This window comes from Protomyctophum bolini (genome assembly GCF_963924005.1).
Source record: "Protomyctophum bolini genome assembly, chromosome: 6".
Lineage (NCBI taxonomy): Eukaryota > Metazoa > Chordata > Actinopteri > Myctophiformes > Myctophidae > Protomyctophum > Protomyctophum bolini.
In genome coordinates this window covers 35569434-35592959 of record NC_137867.1, presented here as the reverse complement: position 1 = coordinate 35592959, position 23526 = coordinate 35569434, and the positions used below count along the sequence as shown (strand labels likewise).

Below are 23526 nucleotides of genomic sequence, written 5' to 3'. Positions count from 1 at the left end.
CGAATACAAATTGCATTCTGTGTGGATATGATATAAACAAACGCCTGCGCCCTACAGTATGGAAGGACCTTTGAAGACCCCTTTCTTCCGTGGGAAGAAGACAAGCTGCCTAGTCATGTATTTCAAAAGTGTTGTGGAGTCCACCCCATTTTTCATATTTTTGTGGTTAGATGAGAAAAGTCATCTTCACAAAGCAGGTTTCAAGATGGATATTAGATTTTTTTTTAATTGAAACAGCGTTGTGTACTGAAAACACAGTAGTAGGGGATGGCAATTAGGAAGTGTCTCCAGCAAACATTTTAGGACAGAGCAGCGGGACTTTCGTGTACATTCTGCTATGTTTTCAGCACGCTGCTTTAGACAACCGCACACTAAGATAAAAATAGCCTGTTCTGGTATACGGCAGCCCTTCTCTGAAGTCCAACGCATCCTCAGCAACCACACGACCCGGGCCGGGAGTGATGGGGATGACACATCCCTCCCACACACGGACAGACATTTACATGCACGCACGCACACATGCACCACACACGCACACCAGTGACACCACACACGTGCACGCACGCACGCTTACACACTCGCGCTCACACGCACACACTCGCGCTCACACGCACGCACACGCAGGCACACACACACACACACACACACACACACACACACACACACACACACACACACACACACACACACACACACACACACACACACACACACACACACACACACACACACACCCACACCCACTTGTTGTTTGTATGTATAATTGTTAATGTGTTCCTGAATCTTTTCAGAATAACCTTAACATACAACAGTTTCAACAAGTACGCATAGCATATCTCCATTCTAGTCTACTATTTGTTTTTCTCTTATTCCCATGTCTCCGGAGCTGTACTAGGTTGTGTTTCACACAGATATGTGACGTGTTCATGTTACCTGTCTGAGGTGAACCAGACAACACCTTTCCTCGACTCTAAATCCTGGAAGATTCTAGTGTTATGTATATGCTGGAGGCAGCTCTGAAGATAGAAAGTGAAGGGTCTATTTGAGTGTGTGTACGTGCGTGTGTATGTGCCGGGTGTGATGTGTGCATCTGTGCACTGCCCCTGCGAGTGGGTGCGTATGTGTGGGTGTTCAGTATACAGTAGCTCTCGCTCTTTCTCTCTCTCTCTCTCCCTTCTGTCTCTCCCTCCCTCTGTCTGTCGATCTCTCTCCCTCCCCCCCCCACTCTGTCTGTCTGTCTGTCTGCCTCTCAGTCCTGGCGGTTGGTTGTGTAACCAGCTATGCTTGGAAGTCATGTACGACGGTGGTGGTGCGGTGTGTGTGTGTGTGTGTGTGTGTGTGTGCGCGCGCGCGCGCGTGCGTGCGTGTGTGTGCGTGCGACGTGCGTGCGTGTGGAGTTTGTCTGTCTGGAGGAGAAGGTGCCATGTGTGTCCTTAGGTGTCCATGAACTCTCAACCCTGTTATATTTGTTCCCCTGTTAAATCTATTGTAATTTGCCCCCCAGGTTGGCAGAGGAAGTGTAGCGCCCAGGATTACATTAGATAAGTGACACTGGGTGAAAAAATTGATTGCAAATTAGTGGGATAAAAATTTTAAATAAAATAAAAGCAGATCTACACATCACTGTAGATCTGCAATTTTTGTGTGACTTAGGAAAGTTACAGTTTACTATAATGCAAGTAAAGGACACTGGCCCTTTAAATGATTAAATTGCAATCAAGTTGATGACTGAGGTCATCTTCATGGACATCCTATTTTTTCAAAAAAGCAGATCTACAAGCTCAAACCGTGTCACATTTAGAAGCATTGTGAGCTTTTTAGTGTGTGCATGTGCAATTGTGCATGTACGTGTGTGTGTGTGTGTGTGTGTGAGTGTGTGTGTGAGTGTGTGTGAGTGTGAGTGTGAGTGTGTGTGTGTGTGTGTGTGTGTGTGTGTGTGTGTGTGTGTGTGTGTGTGTGTGTGTGTGTGTGTGTGTGCACGTGCGCGTGCGTGTGTGTGTGTGTGTGTGTCTGTGTGTGTGTGTGATTAGGCCTTAAATGGACTTTAATTCCCAGAACCAAAAAAGTAGGAAAGCGCCTGACTCAAACAACACCTGTTTCTGGTTGTTCATGTGCATCTCGCGGTCGGCCACCTCCCGACGCAGACGGTCCACATCCTGGCTGAGCTGCAGCCGGTCCTCGCTCTCATCCGTGGCTTCGTCCAGCTGCTTGGACAGGTAGAAGTTCTGCCGGTTGAGCTCAGCGTTCTCCTGGGTCAGCGTGGTCAGCTGCTCCTCCAGGTCTGTGATGACCTGCAGTGGAGTCATCAACATTTACCTGGACAGACTGGACTGATTCACAAAAAGTGATGTTACAACTCCATTCTCCCACTGCCTGCATTTCATGCCATTTTCACGAGTCGTTCTTTCACTCACTCATCCGAGGAGGATGGTCAGATCCACCTCAAACTCACTTAGCATGCATACAAGACCTTAACAATGAAAGGTTATCAAAAGCGTGTCTGTGGCGAAGCGTCAAACGTACATGTTTCCACCGCAAAACAGGAATTGAAAATCAACGATCTACACAGGGTCAATGGTTTTCCATTTTGAGCTGATTCCATACAGACTATAATAATAAGTGATGTCCGTGGACATCAGTCATCATTGGTGTAGCTTGGCTCCACCCCCTTTTCTGATTGGGCACCAATTTCGTCAGCATTACCCGAGATGCGGCCTGCAATTCAGCCGCTACCCGAAAATTACGATTATAGGAACTTGCTAATGGTATTTTGGTCAAGTGTCACCCGTTATCTTTTTTGCCGACACACTTACTTGTGTCCATTGTGTTTATGATTAGTCAAAGATGTTATTTGGCTTGTGCCAGGCATTGTGCGACGTGCGCGATTCCAATCCAATTGATTTAATCCAATTGACCGACCTTTCCTTTTCGCTTGTTAACATTTTGTAGAGACAGCCTACACACACGATCTATATACCAAATGAAAGCCCGAATTCCGTAGTTTACATAGTACTTTGAATTTTATTAAATGAGCAAGATTCGAGCGAGTTGTGACTCAATGAAAAGACGAGTGGTCTTGGCTCTGTGCGGGGTGGAGAAAAAAAAGAACAGCACGAGGGGGGGTTTACAGCACAAGTGAGACTTCAAGGCACTCAACACTCTTCCATGAGCTATAGACCGTAAGGCTATGAAGCAATATAGAACTGGGCATAAAGGGCAACGGATAAGGGATCTCTTAAAGGCAATGGCACGTGGATTGGTGATTGGTTTAATTATTGTAACACCCAAACCGCACCTATGCATAATATAACGGGTAACGGAGGTGTTTTAGGGATTTAGACAGGTAACCAAAATACCAACTTTAGTGGGGGAACACCCCTTCCCCACTGCTAAATCCCAAAACAGTGTATCAGACGAAAATTGAGACCTTTGTTCTTCTTATTGGTCGATATTTGAATTTTTGAATTTCCAGCGCTTGCTTTAACTTTTGAATGGTTTTGTCGTACAGACTTGTTAGTTGTGTCACTTCACTTGATAAAAGTCTTTGTTCTTCTTTGGAGTCACTTCGCCCTGTCCCCTATTCTGATATTCCGATATTTCATAGTTTCTATCTTTTGACAGAACTTTTGAAGAGTTTGTTTTAGCCACTTACTTGTGAGTTGCCTCATTGGACTCAGTTTAAAATGCTTGTCCTTCATTGGTGTTACTTAGCTCCGCCCCCTCTTCTGATTGGTCGATATTCTTCCTTTTTTTAAGGGTTTGTCGTACAGACTTGTGAGTCGGATTACTTAATTCGGTTGAGAGTCCTGATCATTTTACTTAATTTTACAACTCATTTTACAAGTTACTTAACTCTGCTCCCTGTACTGATTGGTCGATTTTACTCCTAACATGGACAAAGGCACGGTCATCACTTTATTATATACTGTATAACGTGTTGCTGGTTGACAAGCTACTCTACACAGTGTTAAATCTAGTACAGCTTGGCTCAAAAAACCATTCAATATTTTAATCATCTTATAATGACATCCAGGCTACATACTGTGTCATTAACACAAGCATCCACATCTCAGCGAGGGCAGAGCTGGGATCAGGCTAATCAATTCATCAGCCCCATTCTCTTCCTCTAATCAGCGAATGCTCTTGTGTGCACAGAGTGTATGGAAATGAGGGTTAGAGAGACTGATGAAGCTAGAAGTTAAAGAGATGGTTGTTCCTTGGCTCCCATAGGAACCAGCATAGTGAGCGGAATTAAGCCTAATTTATGGTCTGTCGCGCGATGGTGTCGCGTATGAATCGGGCTGTACAGCAGCCTACAAGGCAGCAAGAGGAGGGAATGGAGGCAAAGCTTTTAAGTACGATAATTAGCTGTCTCTTCTCCACTGAGCCAGTGCATCTTCTCCCCTGAGGCAAAGGTCTGACAGCGGCAACTAAATGCACGTAAAGGAGGAGGAGGAGGAGGTGGGGAGGAGGGGAAGTAAACAATGCAAAGGACGCAGTTTGGTTTTGGCAGAGACTTCCCTTACAGCTTGTCCATTTGTCATCCCAACGTACAAAGCAAACCACCATTGCTGACCCGAAGTATATTGTCGATTTACCGAGCCTTTTTGCCGCCTCAACACTATTGGAGAACTAAGGCGGGACACTGTCTCTAAACACCGGGCAATATAGAAAATGAAAATATCTGGTTAAACGTTGATGTGACATTTACACTGAGAGCACAAAATATTACTATACTGATCGAGTGAATCCAGGTGAAAGCTAGCTATCTGTTGACCACTTGAACCCTAGTGATCCTATTCTGGGTTTAACATTCAGTTGAAACTATAGCTGATCTTGTGAGCTTGTAGATAGGCTTTTGGAGAAGAGATGAAGATAAAAGGAGGGGGCAAAGCATAGAGCAGTGAACGGGAACAATTGCAACATGAAGTGTGCAAAACTAAAGTGATGAGGTGCTCCTGATGTTTTTGTACGTCAAGTGAAATGTGTTTGTGACTGAAGTTCAATAACACAGCTCTTCTAATGTTGTTTAGAGTGTTACTCAATTTAAGTTTAACTAGAACTGCACTCTGTCGAGTGCCTACTTGCTTGTTGCAAACAAGTAGGCCTGGCCTACTAGTGCGCAAGCAGAGTGTGCAAGTACTGTAGACCGCTACAAACTTTCAAATCTCAGCCTCTCTGTGAAATATTGAATTAGGTTTAGCTATTTGCTACTTTTGGAGGAGAAAAAGTAGTATTTTGAAGTATGGTAATGATTACTTATTCCTGTTATGGCAGTGGTGTCAGATTACATACATGTATACATAGGGGCATTACCTTTAGTCCACCCGACACTGAAACTGTCATCGTTACGTCACCATCGATAACCAATTAGACCCTGGCATTGGTACATATATTCATCACGTCATATGCTCATATGTCTATATGTGTATATGTCTATATGTATGTAATTTCTGAGTGATTAGTGGTATAATGTAGTTACTCGGGTGGTTTGATGCATATATCCCTGACACTGAAACATATCATCATTACGTCACCATCGTAAACCAATTATACCCTGGTATTGGTACATAATCTTCATCACGTCATGGGACAATCAGTCAATCGCACTTTGGTCTCGCACAATCGGTCTCGCACAGATTTCTCGCACAATCGGTCTCGCACAATCGGTCTCGCACAATCGGTCTCACGCAAATTTCTCGCACAATCGGTCTCGCACAAATTTCTCGCACAATCGGTCTCGCACATATTTCTCGCACAATCGGTCTCGCACAATCTGTCTCGCACAAATGTATCGCACAATCGGTCTCGCACAAATTTATCGCACAATCGGTCTCGCACAAATTTATCGCACAATCGGTCTCGCACATATTTCTCGCACAATCGGTCTCGCACAAATTTCTCGCACAATCGGTCTCGCACAAATTTCTCGCACAATCGGTCTCGCACAATCGGTCTTGCACAATCGGTCTCGCACATATTTCTCGCACTTCGGTCTCGCACAATCGGTCAATCGCACTTCGGCCTCGCACAATCGGTCTCTCGCACAATCGGTCTAGCACAATGGGTCTCGCACAATGGGTCTCGCACAATGGGTCTAGCAAAATCGGTATCTTGCACTTCGGTCTAGCACAATCGGTCTAGCACATATATGTCAAACTCAAGGCCCGGAGGCCAAATCATGCCCGTGAATGAATTATTTTTGGCCCGTGGGATGATATTTAATTAGTATTAGAACTGGCCCTCTGGTATATTGCATGGACCACCATAATACTACAAGTCCTGCTTTGTGAGGATCATAGAACAGGAAACTGAGCTTAATAATAATGCATTTTCAGTTTTAAATGCATTTACTTTTTTGCTATTTGCCTGGGACGTCCTCCTGACCGCGGTGCCCGTGTGTTGAAACACAGTCCGACCCTTGACTTCTACCAATTTCTTTATTTTGGCCCACTGTGTATTTGAGTTTGACGTCCCTGGTCTAGCACAATCGGTCTCGCACAATCGGTCTATTGCACTTCGGTCTCACACAATTGGTCTATCGCACTTCGGTGTCGCACAATCAGTCTCTCGCACTTCGGTCTCGCACAATCGGTCTCTCGCACTTCTGTCTCGCACAATCGGTCTATCGTACTTCGGTCTCGCACAATCGGTCTCGCACAATCGGTCTATCGCACAATCGGTCTATCACAATCGGTCTATTGCACTTCGGTCTCTGATGCAATCATCATCATCATCATTATCGTTGTGTGAAATTGCAGCTGAAGAGTGTGCACCAAAGTAATGTACTTCAGAAGAAATGCATGTGGAACAAACCGTTCTGCGCATACAGATAGAGTGGCTTTAAAACCTGTCTGTTGCTCAACTTTTGCCTGAATATTTGCCAGCAGAATCTATGGCGGATGCCTGCTGAACAGCCTGTGAGTGGGAGGATCTCTCAAGTAGGGCAAAGGGATGAAGAGAGACCATTATGTATTAACCATAATGGCCTCATGGGTATTGAAGCTGTAATTTTGAAGGTGCTTAAAATCCATGAAACACCATTCAATTTCCCAGGGTTATTTGCTATTCATCATACACATCATACGACATAGACGTATGAGAATTGTACTGTATGCTTGATGTAGAGTTTTTCAGGAGAAGGAGATGAGAACACCAATGTTCGCACTCGCAGAGTCACAGGGGGGGATTTGATGAAAGTGGAGAATCAATATAAATCTTTTAGTATGCAGCTTTACTCTGATGGGCATGGAAATTAATAAATTAAAGGACATGGCTGGGTGTATTTGATGATTCCATTGGGATTTCTATCATTCCAGGGGGTCAGGTTGCCTTTTCCCGGAAAAGAAAGAGTGAACCAGGATAGAAATATGATGGAAAAGAGTGAGAAAGAAAGCAAAGCGCAAGCGACCTACCGCACAGCTGTCTCTTAAGGCATCAAACTTGCGTTGTATCTCATCTCGGTGGGCCTATGAGGAAGACAATCAAAAGATTAGAAAAACCTGGACCTCACACCAAAAGACTAGAAGAAACAAGGAAGGACTTGATTTCAAATACAGCCTGTATTATATTGGTGGCGATATCAATATGGCCACATTGTATTTAGTTCAGTCAGACAACTCTTAGAATTAATTATATATATATTTATTGAGCAAAATTGAGCATAGATATATTCAAGCATAGTTTGGCGTCAGGGCTCTGACTCTATTCATTCCCCGTAGTATGAACATTTTAGTTAAGTTGTAAGCCAAATAGAATTATAGGGAATTAATTAAGACCCCTGGGGTAGCCTGGCCCAGCCAGCATGCTTTCTGGTCTAGAGCAGGGGTTCTCAACGTTTTTGGCTGGGGACCCCCGGAAATGCTTTGGCCATGTCTCGCGACCCCCCCAAAATAATTTGGCGACCCCTCGGGGGGTCGCGACCCACGGGTTGAGAACCCCTGGTCTAGAGCAAGCGCTGGAGAATATTGGTTCACTCTTTTTCAGTTAGTAGCGCTAGAGCACCCAGCAAGAGTGTAGCAGATATCTTATTCTTCCCAGAAAGAGGGACAGGTCTCACTGCTACATATTATGTAATAGGGGAGGACTAGACAGCATGGTATCTCTGACACATTATCTCTGTCTCTGAGCAGGGCAAGCATGCAGTAAAATGTGAATGCTTATCTACATCAACAGCACAGAACATGACACACGACACCAGTACACATCCTATCTATTCTCCACCATCTATATCTTACAAGCTTCTCTCTCATCTCGTTTCTTCATTATCTCCTTCCCTTATTGTCTTTGTCTCTAAACCTTTGCAGTTTCCTTCCCTCATTCTCGCACTTCGCTCGCCTTTGATTTCTCTACTTCCCTTCCCTCTCTCCAATTCTCTCTTCTCCCCACATTCTCTCTCTCGTTCTCCTTGTCTCTCATGTGCCTTGCTGCATGTCTCCTTCACTCCCCCATCCCTCATTCCCTTCTCCTGTTCCCTCGCTCCTTTTATCCATCCCTCATTCTCTCTCTCTCTCTCTCTCTCTCTCTCACTCACTCTCAGCACGGTGATCTCCTCCTCTGCCTCTGCAGTGGTCTCCTCCAGCTCAGTCTTGGCCTGTTGCAGCTGGTTCTCCAAGGAATGCCGCGCCGCCTGCAGACCACTGATCTGGGACTCGCGCTCCTGCAGTGACAGGGTCAACTCTGTCACCTGACGCTTGATCTCCAACTTCTGCTCCTCGTTCTCCAGGCCAATCTACAGAGAGAGAGAGAGAGAGAGAGAGAGAGAGAGAGAGAGAGAGAGAGAGAGAGAGAGATAGATGAGGAGATATAAATGAGGAGAGAGATAAATGGGGGAGAAAGATGAGGCGCGAGAGAGAGATTAAGTGCATGTTTGTAAGCCTTTACACTGACATGAATACAATCCATAAAGCCCCTGATGTATTGAAATGCATTTCAGATGCTTTAATAAATGTTATGTTCCCATGAGGTTTGTTAACAAGCACATTCTCTGTTCACAGCATTACCATTCACACCAGCAATCACCTACTGGTGGATTCTGAGCAGGTCTACAGGTTAACTAGAAATGCACTCTGTTTAGCTGCCAACTTGCGCATTGCACACAAGTACTGTAGGGCGTAGGCCATGTATGGCCTACTTGTGCGCAAGCAGAGAGCACCATGACGTGCGCTGGCCAGGTGGAGTCAGTTTAGAGACCAGGATTACTGCATGTTTTTTGTGAGGGTACCTACCCTAGGGGACACGGGGAGAACATTCAAACTCCACACAGAAAGGCCCTTTCGCCAACCACGCCTCGGGTATGGGCACTGATGACGCCCCCAGCACCCACAGCGTCCCCAGCGGGAATCGAACCCAGGACCTTCTAGCTGTGAGGCGACAGCACTACCGACTGTGCCACCGTGCCCCCCTCTTCTTGACAGATTTTGTACCTGAAATGTTGGACACTGTCCACATGGCTAAACTGAATGTTTCAAATCTGTTTTTGTTATACCGGGAACAAAAAAGAAATTAAGAAATGAATTTCATCATGCCTTCCATGATTACAAATAATGGCTTGTGATTTAATTAGAATGTGATGAGCTCAGTCGATCTAGCAAGCCGCTTGGCAATTATCAATCAATTTAATGCAACCCGTAATATACAGTAGATGTCTGCATAAAACGAGTCTCAAATTTGGAAGAATTATATGTGGCAGTCCATATTTTTCACGTCTGAAACCTGATTCAATCTTCTTCAATCAGTAACTGTCCCTTTCTCCCATTTATTTTTCTCTCACTCCCTCTCTCTCCAGTGTTTTCACAGAATGTCAACACCACGTCCCACTTTCTCTCACCTGTTCCCAGGTGTCTTCACGTCTCTCTCCCTCTATCTATCGTTAAATCTCATCTCCAGGTCCTAACGTTTTCTCACACTTCCACTCTTTCCATCTCCTATTTCCTCACATCCACTCTTCTCTTGCACTTACCCTCTCTCCATTACTCTTCTCACTCTCCTATCCTCTCTCCTCTACCGCTCTCTGATATTCTCTTGACTTCAACCCATCTCCCCCCTCTCCTCCATCACCTCTCTGAGCCTGGTTTCCAGCTCCAGAACGCGGCTCTTATTATTCTGCTCCTGCTGGCTCATCTTCTCCAGATGTTCCTCCAGCTTGGCATTCTGGGCCTCCAGTTTCCCTGCCTGGGATTCCAGGTAGAACTTCTGCTGTCGGAGCTCAGAGATCATCTCTTCCTGTGCTTTCCTGGTAGGACAACACACAATATGTATTAATACCATAATAACCACAAATAACTATAGGGAAAATATGGATGGTGCTGGATGTACAGTAGGTGGAGTGGAGTCCACCTGAACCACATAAGTAGGCCCTTTTTCCATCAGAAGAACTTTGGTTTTAGAACTGGTTCCGTTAGATTCTTGGAACCTTGGCGGCATAGCTGAATGGGATTGGAGCAGGAGTCCTCAGTTCCAGTTCCGAAACAACTTTTAGGGTTCTGAACCAATTCATTTTCAGTGGAAACACTCTTTAATTAATGAGAACGGAACCGGTTCAACCCTGGTGGAAAAGGGGACAGAGTAAGGCAAAGAATGGATGCTGAGAGAAAGAGAAACTGCAAAAACAAGGACTAGTTTTATAGGTGCAAGGCTCAAAGGTACAAATGGGAATAAAGGAATATCCAGTACGTACGTACGTGTGTACGTATGTGCCTTTACAGGTATTTTGATCAAGAGCCATAGCTGTGTTATATAAGTCTGGAGAGGCCTTCAACTTTAGCTATACTAAGGATCTCCCAGTAATGGACAAATCTCTCTGAAACCAAAGATTAAATCTCTGTTGGACGGAAGCATTAAGGGGGTTAAAATGTTAAAATAATCTAGAGCTTTGGTCCTTTTCGATAAATTAATAACACCAAGATATTTAATCTTGTGCTTGACAGGGACCCCTGAAATGATAGCATCTGTGCTGTTTAACTGGAAGAAGCACATATTTAGAAATGTTACATTTGAGACCAGAGGCCAATGAGAAAGTGTTAATGACTTTGATTGCTTCACCAACTTGAGATTCATCTTCTTTTTTTAAGAGTTGTGTCAACTGCTATTTGAAGAATCGTTAATTCATGAAATGAAATGAATGAATATTATGTTTTGACCTACAGTAAGTGGGACAAATTCATTATCATGCAGATTCCACCCCCAGATAATGTAGTCCGTAAATGTACCATCTAAGGGGAATAATTGTCATAGTGATTTTTGAGAACCCTTAGTGCTATCTGTGTGTTATCAATCCATCCATAAACCCCATGCCAAAACACACATTTCAAATCGATCCTATACTGTACCTTTACATAGAACAGAATTAAGCATTGGTACTTCAAACTGACTGACTGGATGTATGTGTGTTAAAGGTGAATAAAACAAGGACTCAGACTTGCTATTTTGAGTATTATTCAGTATTTTTCCTGCTTTTTGGCTATTTTGCAACCTGTGCCTTCCGTCCTAGCACTATCCACACTAGGCCAAGTTTGACAGATGGCTACAGAGCTGTGGCTTTTTAGAACTGTATGTACAGTATGTGTATACCTATATTATTATGTATGAAATATGAACATCTGTAAGCTTCCTAGCTACGGGGAATAATTATCATAGTGAATTTTGGGAAGGTACACACACTTAGTGCTAGAAAATATAGAAGAAGAATGTGATAATATTGCAGTGGTGGTAGCTTAATTTCTGTGTGTTATCAATCCATTCATTACCCCATGCCAAAACACACATTTCACATGTAGCCTATGCCTGTGCATTCAACTTCATTATTGACCCCTCTCTTTTTGAAAAATGGTGGGCATAGAGCTCAGACTTGTGAAATGTACTTCTGTTTTCAATTATGTTACACAAACGTTTCCTCTGTAAATAACCTAAAGATACCTTGATTACATACATAGATTCTAAGTTCTTTGAAAAATGTATGTTGCTATGACATGATGCTTTCCGGGATTGGATGGGTTAACATTACATACATGAATATCACCTTTGCAGCAGGTGCTTTTTTCACCAGCAGTTTTTTTATGGCTGGTTAATTCACTAATTAATTAATTCATTCATACTTTCTTGACATAGAGTACTAAGAATTGATTATCCTGCAGGTTCCAGCCTCGTTTCATTTTCTAGTAGTGACAGACACTGTGCAGACTGTTTGATTTGAAGATAGGTGCTACTGTACGTTGCATATCTGTGGTAAATTCACCTATCAGGAGTTAAGGCTCTCAGTTACTTTTAATAACTAATTAAAAGTAACACAGCAATTAGTAATTATTAATGACTAATTAATTACTGTGTTTACTGATTCCTGGTGCATTTATTAAATGTTTGACGCATGAAAGGACACACTGGATTTGGCTGTGTGCGTAACAAAATAAATCTCTCACTCTTCCTGGAAAAATGACAACAGTCACTCCCTCTTCTCCCTCCTGTTATTGATACTGTGACTGAGTTATTGTTTGTCTTTTTATCTGATTGGATCAGATTTAGATTTGGGGTATTTCAAAACAAAATATCAGGATTGGGATCACTCTGATATCCAAGCTTTAATCTGGATCAAATCTTCTAAATAGAGGGTAAACATGGGATTGGGATCAATTTGATCCCAAATGAAAATCAGGATTAGTAGATTTCGAGTGGATTACCAGAGCAAAACACACTATATACTTAATTTAAACATACGTTTCACTATAAATAAGATGTTAAAGTTTGTAAATTGAAGTACAAGTAACATACTATATGTTACCTGTAGCTGTAATGATTAACACTTTCTTGCCTATACCTCTCAGAACAGTGCAGTCAAATAATGATTCAATGGTAAATGGTGCATTTATACCCTATAGTGTCCCTATTCTGTCTACTACTATTACTGTATATTGTAGTACTAATAGGATACTAAATAATTATGTGTGACTTACATGTTTTTCTGTGTGTAGATGCTGCTGTTGGCTGCCAGTTTGTTGGCCTCAGACAGCTCAGATATCCTCTGCTCCAGACTGTTCATCTTAGAGTCCATGGCGTTGATGGTCTAAATGGAGAGCAGTGGGATAATGAAACCTTTTAACCACTTGAACCTTAGCATCCCTATTCCGGTTGAGCTACAAGTTCACAATGCATTGCAACGCGAATAGCTGTGAGCTTTTTGGTAAAGAGATATGGTCTTGACTCTAGAGGGGGAAAAGAGCAGACCAAGTACAGAGCCAACTCAGGTGAAGACGAAGTCAGAGGTTTTAATTATGTTTGATAACGCCAGTTCTTTCAGCCAGGCGTAACCACAACCACAATAGCTCTAATCCTACCCCTTTCTCAAAGTCTATTGAAGCTACAATCAATACGTTGTATATGTAATTATGGGATTTGAACCTCGGTCTCCCGTGTGGAAAACTAAAACTATATAGGGAATACACACTTGGGCTTATGAGCTACTTGTCAGCACTGGAATTATTGTGCCCACAAAAGTAGGAAAACGTTTGGATGTCTGCACACCAATGTTTAAGCTCCCAGTAGTTTTATTGGTACATAGTTCAGGAATCAACGTTTCGACCCCTACGGGTCTTCATCAGGAATGCGTATACAACAAAGTACGGTAGGCGTGTTTTATATACAACAAGTCAACCAGCTGTCATTGCAATCAGAGTAGTCACATGACCCTCCTACCACATCTACTGACGAACAAGTTTACATGAAAAGTTTGTAAAAGCTAAAGTTATATTGAGACACTAAGGCCAATTGTAAAAACAATGAATAAGAGAATAGAGTCAAGGGTGAGACAATGGTGCAGAAAAATACATAATTAACTGCAAACCAAAAAATAGCAAAGAAACAACTAAGCCTACAAATGAACAATATTATAAGTAAGGTACAGCAATTGCAGTACAAATCAAAGGACATGGCATATTAGGACAAAAGGCATAAGGATTAAAGCTGTATACACAATATAAAGATTAAAATAAATAAAAACTAAAGAAAGCAGAAAAGCCATAGTATTGAGTGTGTAGATATAATAGGCTTCACGTTGTAGTAAAAGTCTATTCTGGTCACAACCATAATAGGGTCTCTCGACCTTCTCAATGCCGCAGTAACGTAAAGAAGAAATGTTATGTCCACACTTTTTAAAATTCCTGAACTATGTACCAATAAAACTACTGGGAGCTTAAACATCGGTGTGTGGACATCCAACCTTTTTTTTGTATGTATATTTTTGTCCAGCACCCGTAAAAAGAAATGTGCGTGCTTCCCGTCTGGATTTTCTCACACCGTTTTTTCCTTTCTCTTTTTCTGTTTTAGAGGCCTACTTTTTGAAATATTTAACTATTAATTTGGTCATACTTTACATCTCTCTGTGGGTTTTACAAATTATTTAGCCACTTTTTTTAATTTCGAAACATTTCAAAAATAGCGAAAATAACCAATCTCCACAGCCCTTACCGCCTTCTGCTCACTGACGATGCTGCATTTCTGCTGCACCTCCTCTTCGTACTTGACCTGACTGGACTCCAGCATCTCCTTGTCGGCCATGTCTGCCTTCATCTGAGATTCCAGAATCTTCCCACACACAACCACAGAACCACAGTTGGTTTACTGAATACAGACAGGCAAGTAAAGAGGTGAGTGAGGGAACCAAATAATTCTCACAATTTGTCTTGCCATGACGGCAAAATACATAAATGATGTATGAGAATTTGATTGCACACAATGTTCAGAGAATAATAAAAGAAGTAAAAAATGTGTGCATGTTACCTAACCATGACAGTTCGAATAAAAGCATTAGCAGGCTAGGCTGGTTTGGAAGATGATTAAAATGTGTACTGTAACTACATAAATTAAATAATGTATACTACTGTATATTGCCATCTTTTGGCAAGACTACACTTGTGGATAATGCGCTACATGCAAACAGACAGTGATATATGTTTGGACATCCTGCATATAAATGCACAGGTATCAGTATCTGTATCATTTATCGTGTAAAATAGCCAATAATTCGCCCAGAATTCGCCATGCAATGCGTGTTTATTTGAATTTCCATTCTTGTTTTAATTTTCAATGTTAAAATAGTATGAATTTATAATAACTTCTTCCACTTGAACTGTGAGCGAGCGACTGAAGTGGACTCCATTGAAAACCCCAACAATACCAACAACCAACTTGGAAGTTGGAAATACTTCCATGAGGCAGAATCATTTTCCGTTTTCTGTGTTCCCTGAGACTCCACCTTGATCTTGTCTTCGTAGAGGTTCTCTTTCTGTTCCAGGAGTGTCTCTACACGCTGGGCTGCAGCTTGTGTCTCCCGGAGTTGTGCCTCCAGCTCCTATACACATAAACAAACAACACAGTTCACCTGGTAGTTTTTCATGGACTAAATTCAAGAGAACATGAGTGAGGTCACAGGTTTGAACACAGTAATAATAATAGTAATAATAATAGTAATAATAATACTAATACTAATAATAATACTAATAATAATAATTATTATAATTGTTATTATTATTATTAATTATGACCTGTGTTCTGAGAAGCATATTTTTCTATTCTAATATTGGAAATGTTGTGGATGTCAGTACACCTGTCATCCTGTTCATTATTTTTTATAATAAACAAAAAAGCACCTAAGAGAAATGCTACAGTACATCTGACAAAATCCAGAAAAGAGAATGGTCTAATAAAAAGCACCTCTGAATGAAATGTGCTATGATTATGACATATTACAGTAGGTCCTTAGCTAGGAATTGAACCCAGGAGTATTGCAGTTTGATGATGATCAGCACATGGACTGGCTAATGGCAGACTCCCAGGACTCACCAGTATCTTATCTGCCATGTGTTGGATCTGCTGGGCTTTACTCTGGACGTCCTCCTTCAGTTTAGTGTCCCGACGCTCCACAATCTCCAGCCTCTTCACCTGGTTCTCCAGAGTCTTTCTGCCATCCTGTGCAGACACACACACACACACACACACACACACACGCACGCAAACCATGCACACACACACACACACACACACACACACACACACACACACACACACACACACACACACACACAATGATGAAAACAAAATCTTTGTGTTTCTGCCATCAATCAGATGCTATAATAATAAATGAGGAGAGGGTGGAAATAAAATCAAGGTACTTTTTTATACCTGCCCTGATGAAAACACCTGTGTGAGTCAAAACATTTGCTTTTTTATCAGTATCTTAATTTTATTTCCACCCTCTCCTCATTTTTATAACATTTTTGAGTGCTCGGATCGCCACCTTTTCTTCAGTATTCCAGTCCCTTTGAAGCACCTTTGAAGTCTATTTTTAAACTTTGTTGCATCTCCATGGAGCACTTGATTCTCTCTTTGTCGAGATGCTATAATAAGTTAATGTACTCAATTTGAATTTAGCACAAACAATACATATACATTTAGGTATGTGCCACATTTGGCACAGTAGGCTATTAGGGTTATTCCACTATTCCACTATTTACACAATTACACTTATTACACATATTACACTATTACATAATTACACTAGTACACAATTACACTTATTACATTACACTATTACACTTATTACAGTATTACACCATTTCACTTATTACACAATTACTCTATTCCACTATTACACTTATTACTATCTATATTATTGTGGCATAAATCTATTAGCCATTGTTGCCTGCTGGGTCAAATTTGTCCCAAACGGACATTGCCAAATATCTCAGACAATAAGTGAGGTCATGTGCCAAAACTGACCCAATAGGCATTGACAGCTTTCCTTTTCTACTTTGCCTATATTTGGCGGTTGAGGGAAACACTCTAAGAAGGTTGGAGACCACCTGATGACCTCTCTTCCAGGCCAAGGCCTCCATTAGAAATTGATTATATTCGCATCTCCGATGAATTTAGAAACTGGCCATTAACCGTATGTGCCAATTTTTACCCAGTCGTCGTTAAGTGGTTAAGTCCAGTACAGTGTTGTTGCTGCTGATGTTGAAACAGATCCAGCAGGGTTTGCCGAGCACCTGTGGATGTCAGGTGTGTGTGTCCATCCGATCGTAGGTCAGTGTTGAGGGTGGGGGTCAGTTATTAGATCCTCAGAGACCCTCACAGTTTCTGAGTCAGACTGCACCCACTCCAGATACATTCCAGTTTGGACACAAAGATCGTTCGAGTCCAGTCAGTCTGATAAAACTACGGTGAGCGAATGTCCAGTTTTCCACTAGATTTCCTTTTGAAACAAGGAAGTAGGGCTCTGACTCAGTGGCTGAAGGGACCTTGTATTTTCTCATTAGATCAAGGAACAGGGAAGATCTAGTCAACTCCTTAACAGCCCTATCATCATTATGCAACATTCTCAAAAGATGCGAAATGTGCGCACATGTGTGCGCCACATGTGCGCGCGCGCGCACACACACACACACACACACACACACACACACACACACACACACAATCTGATAAGCTTCAAAGCCCAGATTTGAACTTGGACTCTGGATTCTATAATCGTGGACCTAATTTATGGCCCAAGTTGGAGAACATAATGTATTCACAAAGAGCTTCTACTAAGCCTGAAATTTACATTTCAAGGGAAAACTGATGATGTAGTAGTCGGATGCGTTTGGCTTGTTAGCGATACACTTCTGGATATAAGCCTCATTATCGAACGTTGTTTCTTTATTCTTTATTATACATAAATGTCTTCAAGGAGGCCAATTAGTATTCAGCTGTGATGATTTAAGAGGTCTTCAGGTCTCTGTTTGAAACCGGACACATTGACTTTCTTCCATCTGACCCCATTTCATAACTTGACCTATGCTAATTACCACATTTCTAGTGCCATCTAAGAAATTGCAATTATTCATAAGACCACTTGAAGCATCTGATTCATAACATAATGAAATATTACTCAAATGAACATGAACACACCAATTTTGTCACAGCAAATTAAATAAGAGTTTGACAGGGATCACTTGACCGAACACGACTCGCTCACTGTATAACAAAATGAAGTAAAAACTTCTATAGACTGAGACTTAGGGAAACATTTCTCCTTTTATTTTATCATGCTCAAGTGCTCTGTGGGGGGGCACGGTGGCATAGTTGGTAGTGCTGTCGCCTCACAGCTAGAAGGTCCTGGGTTCGATTCCCGCTCGGGACGCTGTGGGTGCTGGCGGCGTGTTTCCTCCTCCTCCTCAGTGCCCATACCCGAGGCGGGGTTGGCGAAAGGGCCTTTCTGTGTTCTCCCCGTGTCCCCTAGGGTAGGTACCCTCACAAAAAGCATGCAGTAATCCTGGTCTCTAAAATGCCTCCCCCTGGCCAGCCGGGGCGCCTGATGGAGGGGAAAGGAACTGGTTGGAATAACGTGTTCCTTCCACGCGCTACGTCCAACCAGGGAATCTCCCCCCTGTCAGGTGTAAAGGAGCAACTTGCACACTCATGCATGAGTTCAAGTCCGTTGCTCTCCCCATGTCCCCCATGTATGGGGACTATTTGGCGGAGGGTGTGTAGTGCCCAGGATCACATTAGATCATTGACATTTTACACAGGGGTGAAAAATGAGTTACAAAATCGTGGGATAAAAAATAAAGTGCTCTGTGCTAAAAGCAAACGTTTCGGTCCTAAGACCTTCGTCAGTGCTATATGATTTTCACAGACAAAGAACTTGCTCTTAAAGAGCTCAAACAATACAGCTCAGGTGCTGAGAATTACTAATTGGTGACATCACCTGATGGTGGGGTGGACATTACAGAATAGATATACAAGTTCATACAGTTATATAGGAAACATGACAGGTGAAGGTAGAATTTCTGCACAAGAGCATTTTCACATGCTATGCTCTGTGTAGATCACTCGGGTTGGAATGTTTGGATAGTTTGAATATATGACCCATGAATTAGCTGTGATTATTTTAGGAAAACATGATGCACCCAAAACTTGGCTTGAAACATACAAAAAAAAGTTTGTAAACAGCACCAAGAGTCAAGACAACTCTGACTCTGAGCCACTAAAATCAATTGCTAACCACCGGAGAACCAATTAGCAAAATGCCAGTGCCAGACAAACTTGCATACTAACAATGGCCTAAAACTTTAACTCTGCTGTTATGGCTCATGTATTGTCTTTGAGTAATATAGAATGAAATGAAGATAAATATATGTGTGTGTGTGTGTGTGTGTGTGTGTGTGTGTGTGTGTGTGTGTGTGTGTGTGTGTGTGTGTGTGTGTGTGTGTGTGTGTGTGTGTGTGTGTGTGTGTGTGTGTGTGTGTGTGTGTGTGTGTGTGTGTGTGTGTGTGTGTGTGTGTGTGCGCGCGTGAGTGAGTGTGTGTGTAGGTATGCATGTACCTCTGTCTCTCGTAGGCGTCTACGAAGGCTGTCACTGTTGTCCTCCTTGGTCTGTAGTCTTTCCAGCTCTCGCTCCATCCGTTCTTTGGACATTCTGATACTGTGGAGTAAATCTGTAGCTTCTGTGCTGGCCTTGACTGTCTGTGATGAAAAACGACAGTTAAGCGATAATATAGCGTGAACATCAACAACTTCTTATTAGACTACAAAACTGCTATGTATTGGTAAATCCCAGACAGAAAGACTGATTTGCCTGCCAACTACATTTTTTGAATAGAACAGGACCTCCAAATGATTCTTGGTTGGTGCCTATCCACTTTGGCTGAGAGCCAATGAGCAAGTGGGTGCTGGCTAATGCAAATTTTCCATTCTGCAAAACAACAACAGTTACATAATGACTCTAATAAACAGATTTTTCAGGGAGGCTGTTTAAGTGAAAAACACTTATCAACAACGTGCCCTACTGTGTGAAAATGTTGATGAGCAGAATAGGCTATATAGGCCAAACAATAATGTTTTAGAGTGGATAAGATAAATAATTATAATATATTTATATATATATATATATATTTTAGAGTGGATAAGATAGATAATTATAAAAAGAAAATGTTTAATGGGGCAAAAGTATTTGATTGCTAATGGGGAGAAAATATGCGACTCAGGGTTTAATAGGGCTAGTTTAATTAGTCCATTGTCCAATGATCAACATCTGGTTGATGGCACTGCAGGGCTAGTACGAGTCATTAGTCATTAGCAGGAGAGATAGATAGAGAAACTGAGAGAGACAATGGAAAATGCGTGCAATACAGGAGAGAGAGAGAGAGAGAGAGGCCTCATTCACACGTATCAAACACAATCAAACCAAATTTTTGTTGTTTTTTTAGGCCACCACCAATGGGAGTCACATGGTTTGACCAAACATTTGTGTTTGATTGCTGGTGGTGGTGTTCTGTGTCCCGTCCCCCCCATCAAACAAAAATGTTTAGTCAAACCATGTGACTCCCATTGGAAAAGCATTGTGGTGGCCTAAAAGAAAAAAATTACCTAACATTTGATTGATCGGTGTTTGATACGTGAGAATGAGGCCAGAGAGAGAGAGAGGGAGAGAGAGAGAGAGAGAGAGAGAGAGAGAGAGACTGACTCCAGGCATAATTGTGGTGGGTTGTAGCCGTCAGGACCCGAGGAAGCTGTGGGGGAAAACAGCCATTTACGACATACGGTTCAACTTTTCGCATTTGTGGCTGATTGGATGTTGTATTCATGATCTAATACGACTCCCAATATCACGTGTACCTAATTTCATGCAGGAGTAAAACAATCTGTGATATTTGTCACATTTGTCGTGGATCTGAGTGAAATTGCTTTGAGCTCTGTATTGTGCAAAGGCCCCTCAACATTTACGGTGTATCAAATGCTTGTAATGGTTTATCCATTAGGGTTACAACATTACCTTTGCCAGCTTCTCTTGAAGGCCCTGAATCTTAATCTGCTGGTCGGAATTTGTCTAGACAAAAGGACACAATTATATGCACGTTTTAAGATATGCAAAATCACATTTTGAAGTCACTGTCGCCGTCTTGAAGTCTTCATCAGTCTATCCACAAATGTATGGTTAAATTAAGTCATAATAGAAGTTTATTTACAGAGGTGACAAATTAAAGGAAAAACATGAATAAACGAGTGGAGAAAAAACAAATGCAGATGCTTCCATATAGGTGTACTAATTAGTAGTTAGATTTGTTCAAGATAACAAGACAAAAGATGTACAGTAATTTGTGTGTCCAGACTTTTCAGCGTGCGCCACTCACACACACAGACATACAGTATACCCACATGTATCAAAATAGCATTCCTTAATTACTGTGTTTATTTAAAAGATTGATAAAAAAATTACCAAATGTTAACGCACCAGAGTGGCACTGAGTGCAGCCTAATGTTGGTGCATTCATAAATACTAGACCTGTACGTGCCCGTCGGGCCGGCCTACTTGAGAACGATGCAATTTGGGAACCTAATAATACCCGTTGTCATAGTACCCGTTTTAACTATCTGTATGGAGATCTCTGTATCTGTCTGTCTGCCTGTGTCTGAAGTGACTGTGAAAAGTGGACTGGTTAAGTAATCAATTGGCAGGTGTGGGGTTGCCATGGTAATCAATTGGCTGAGGCAGAGGCTGGAAATTGCACAGGTGAGGGTATTTATGCTGATTTAACCCACTGGCAGAGCCTTTTGTGGTGGTTCTGGAGAACCGTGGGTCCGACCGACTCGATACCGGGCATTGCACTCCCTGCGGGGGTGTGGACCACGTGTGTCGAATGTGAAGTCGGTGGGGTGAACGGTTCTCGAGTTACTGCATTACAACCGTACACACACACACGCACGCAGACAAACACAGAGACGTGGCACATTTATAGTAGGATACTCTCTGGTCAAAAACGTCATGGGGTGCTCTGATTCTGATATTATCAGTTACAGTAATTTCTTTCAAATTAACGGTAATTCATCCGTTGTATGAACGTCATGATTACAATCTATTTTGTTACACATAATGAATAGATGTTTTTTTTTTTTTTTTTTTGTAAGTTTATTTTTTGCGGCTTACGCCTTTTATTGTTTTTTTTAAGGGACAGACAGTAGGCTGACAGGAAACGGGAGAGAGATGGGGGAAGACATGCAGTAAAGGCCGTGTCGGGCTCGGGAGTCGAACGCCCGGCACACTGCGACTGGATTACCAGTCGGGTGCCCAGACGGTTACGCCACCGCCTGGGCGAATAGATGTTTGATGAACACACTAGAGTAGCCACCAAATAAGTCAAGTCAATTCGTTCGTTATTGGGGCACGGATGGCAAATTCACATTTGAGAGTTCAGTGGTGCAATAACCATAGGCATTGTTCTACAGCGATGTGAGGAAAAAAGTGATACGGTGAGATGAGTCATACAGTATCCTCATATTCTCCATAAGTGTGTGAGTAACACCAAGAGAACAGCAAAGGCCTGAATGCTTGCCCTCTACACTGGCGGTTCCAGTGACCCTGAATGCTTGACCTCTACACTGAGCGGTTCCAGTGGCTTTTTGTTATGCTGTGGGTCTGTGGGAGGCATTTTCCTAGGATGGTTTTGGGTCCACTTATCTCAGAGGCTTTGAGGGAAGGGTCCCTGCAAATCAATACGAAGTTAGGCTGAGTGATCACGTTTATCCTACTCCTGAAGTACGTTGAAACCCTCCACCCTGATGGGAGTGGTTTCTTCCTGGATGACAATGCCCCCATACACAGGGCACAAGGGGGTCACTGAATCGTCTAGTAGAGGCCAAGACACCTTTTATGCAAATGTCAAGTGAAGCTGTTGTAGCAGCTTGTGGTGGCCCACCACCTCACTAAGACAGTTATGTTGATATTGCTTTAATTTGTCACCCGTCTACAGTATGTATATCCTACCCTCACACATCACAGAAAACCCTTACTTCAGTGTGCAAACTCTGCAAACCAATGGATTAATGGAATACCTTTTCCAGTTTGGCAAGAAGCTCCTCCGTTTCTGCTTTGCCTTGCTCTTTCACCTGTGAAAATATGTGTGAATTTTATCCATTACCACTTGAGCCATAACATTCTGCTAAAAGAACAGATCTACAAGCTCAAAATGAATCGCAACGCTGCACATTGTGAGCTATTTTCGTGTGGAATTTAGTGTGTAGCAAAAAGAGGATATAGAGCCCTTTGGAATCCGTTCAGCTAAGTACAGGGTTTAAGTGTTAATGCAATCAAACATAGCAGCAACATAAATAATGAAAATTAATAAAAGGATAAAGGTTAGGTTAGGTGGCTTTAGACTTGCATATCATTTCCCCCTTACATGCAGTACCTGTACCATTTAGGCTCAACAGTTACACCTAGTCTGTACATCTGCCACTAAAAAAAACTAAACTAGACTGACTACACTACAGACCTTCTGCATCCTGTGTTGGTAGTCAGCAGCTTTCCTCTTCAGCTCTTCACTGCTCTGTCGAGACTCCTTCAACTCAGCCTCGTACAGGTCACTACGGCGACGGGCAGCCGATAGGTCCTCTTCCAACTGCCTGATGGCAACACGCATCTCCTCCAGCTGGGCATGGTACTCCTAGAGAGAAGGCACAGAGGAGTGGAGAGAAGAGGAGAGGAGAGGAGAGGAG

General features: G+C 42.4%; 1 protein-coding gene across 1 annotated transcript in view; it reads right to left on the bottom strand.

Moving 5' to 3' along the window:
* citb (citron rho-interacting serine/threonine kinase b) overlaps positions 1 to 23526 on the bottom strand; it is a gene marked incomplete at its 5' end in the record, with an annotated part of 68962 nt that overhangs the window by 33218 nt on the left and 12218 nt on the right. The window contains 12 exons of the mRNA XM_080766179.1: positions 2094 to 2291; positions 7416 to 7469; positions 8534 to 8731; positions 10060 to 10234; positions 12948 to 13057; positions 14458 to 14574; positions 15245 to 15340; positions 15832 to 15957; positions 19357 to 19497; positions 20807 to 20860; positions 22864 to 22917; positions 23304 to 23474. Of these exons, the coding sequence (XP_080622305.1) occupies positions 2094 to 2291; positions 7416 to 7469; positions 8534 to 8731; positions 10060 to 10234; positions 12948 to 13057; positions 14458 to 14574; positions 15245 to 15340; positions 15832 to 15957; positions 19357 to 19497; positions 20807 to 20860; positions 22864 to 22917; positions 23304 to 23474 (1494 nt within the window). The remainder of the gene's footprint in view (positions 1 to 2093; positions 2292 to 7415; positions 7470 to 8533; positions 8732 to 10059; positions 10235 to 12947; positions 13058 to 14457; positions 14575 to 15244; positions 15341 to 15831; positions 15958 to 19356; positions 19498 to 20806; positions 20861 to 22863; positions 22918 to 23303; positions 23475 to 23526) is intronic.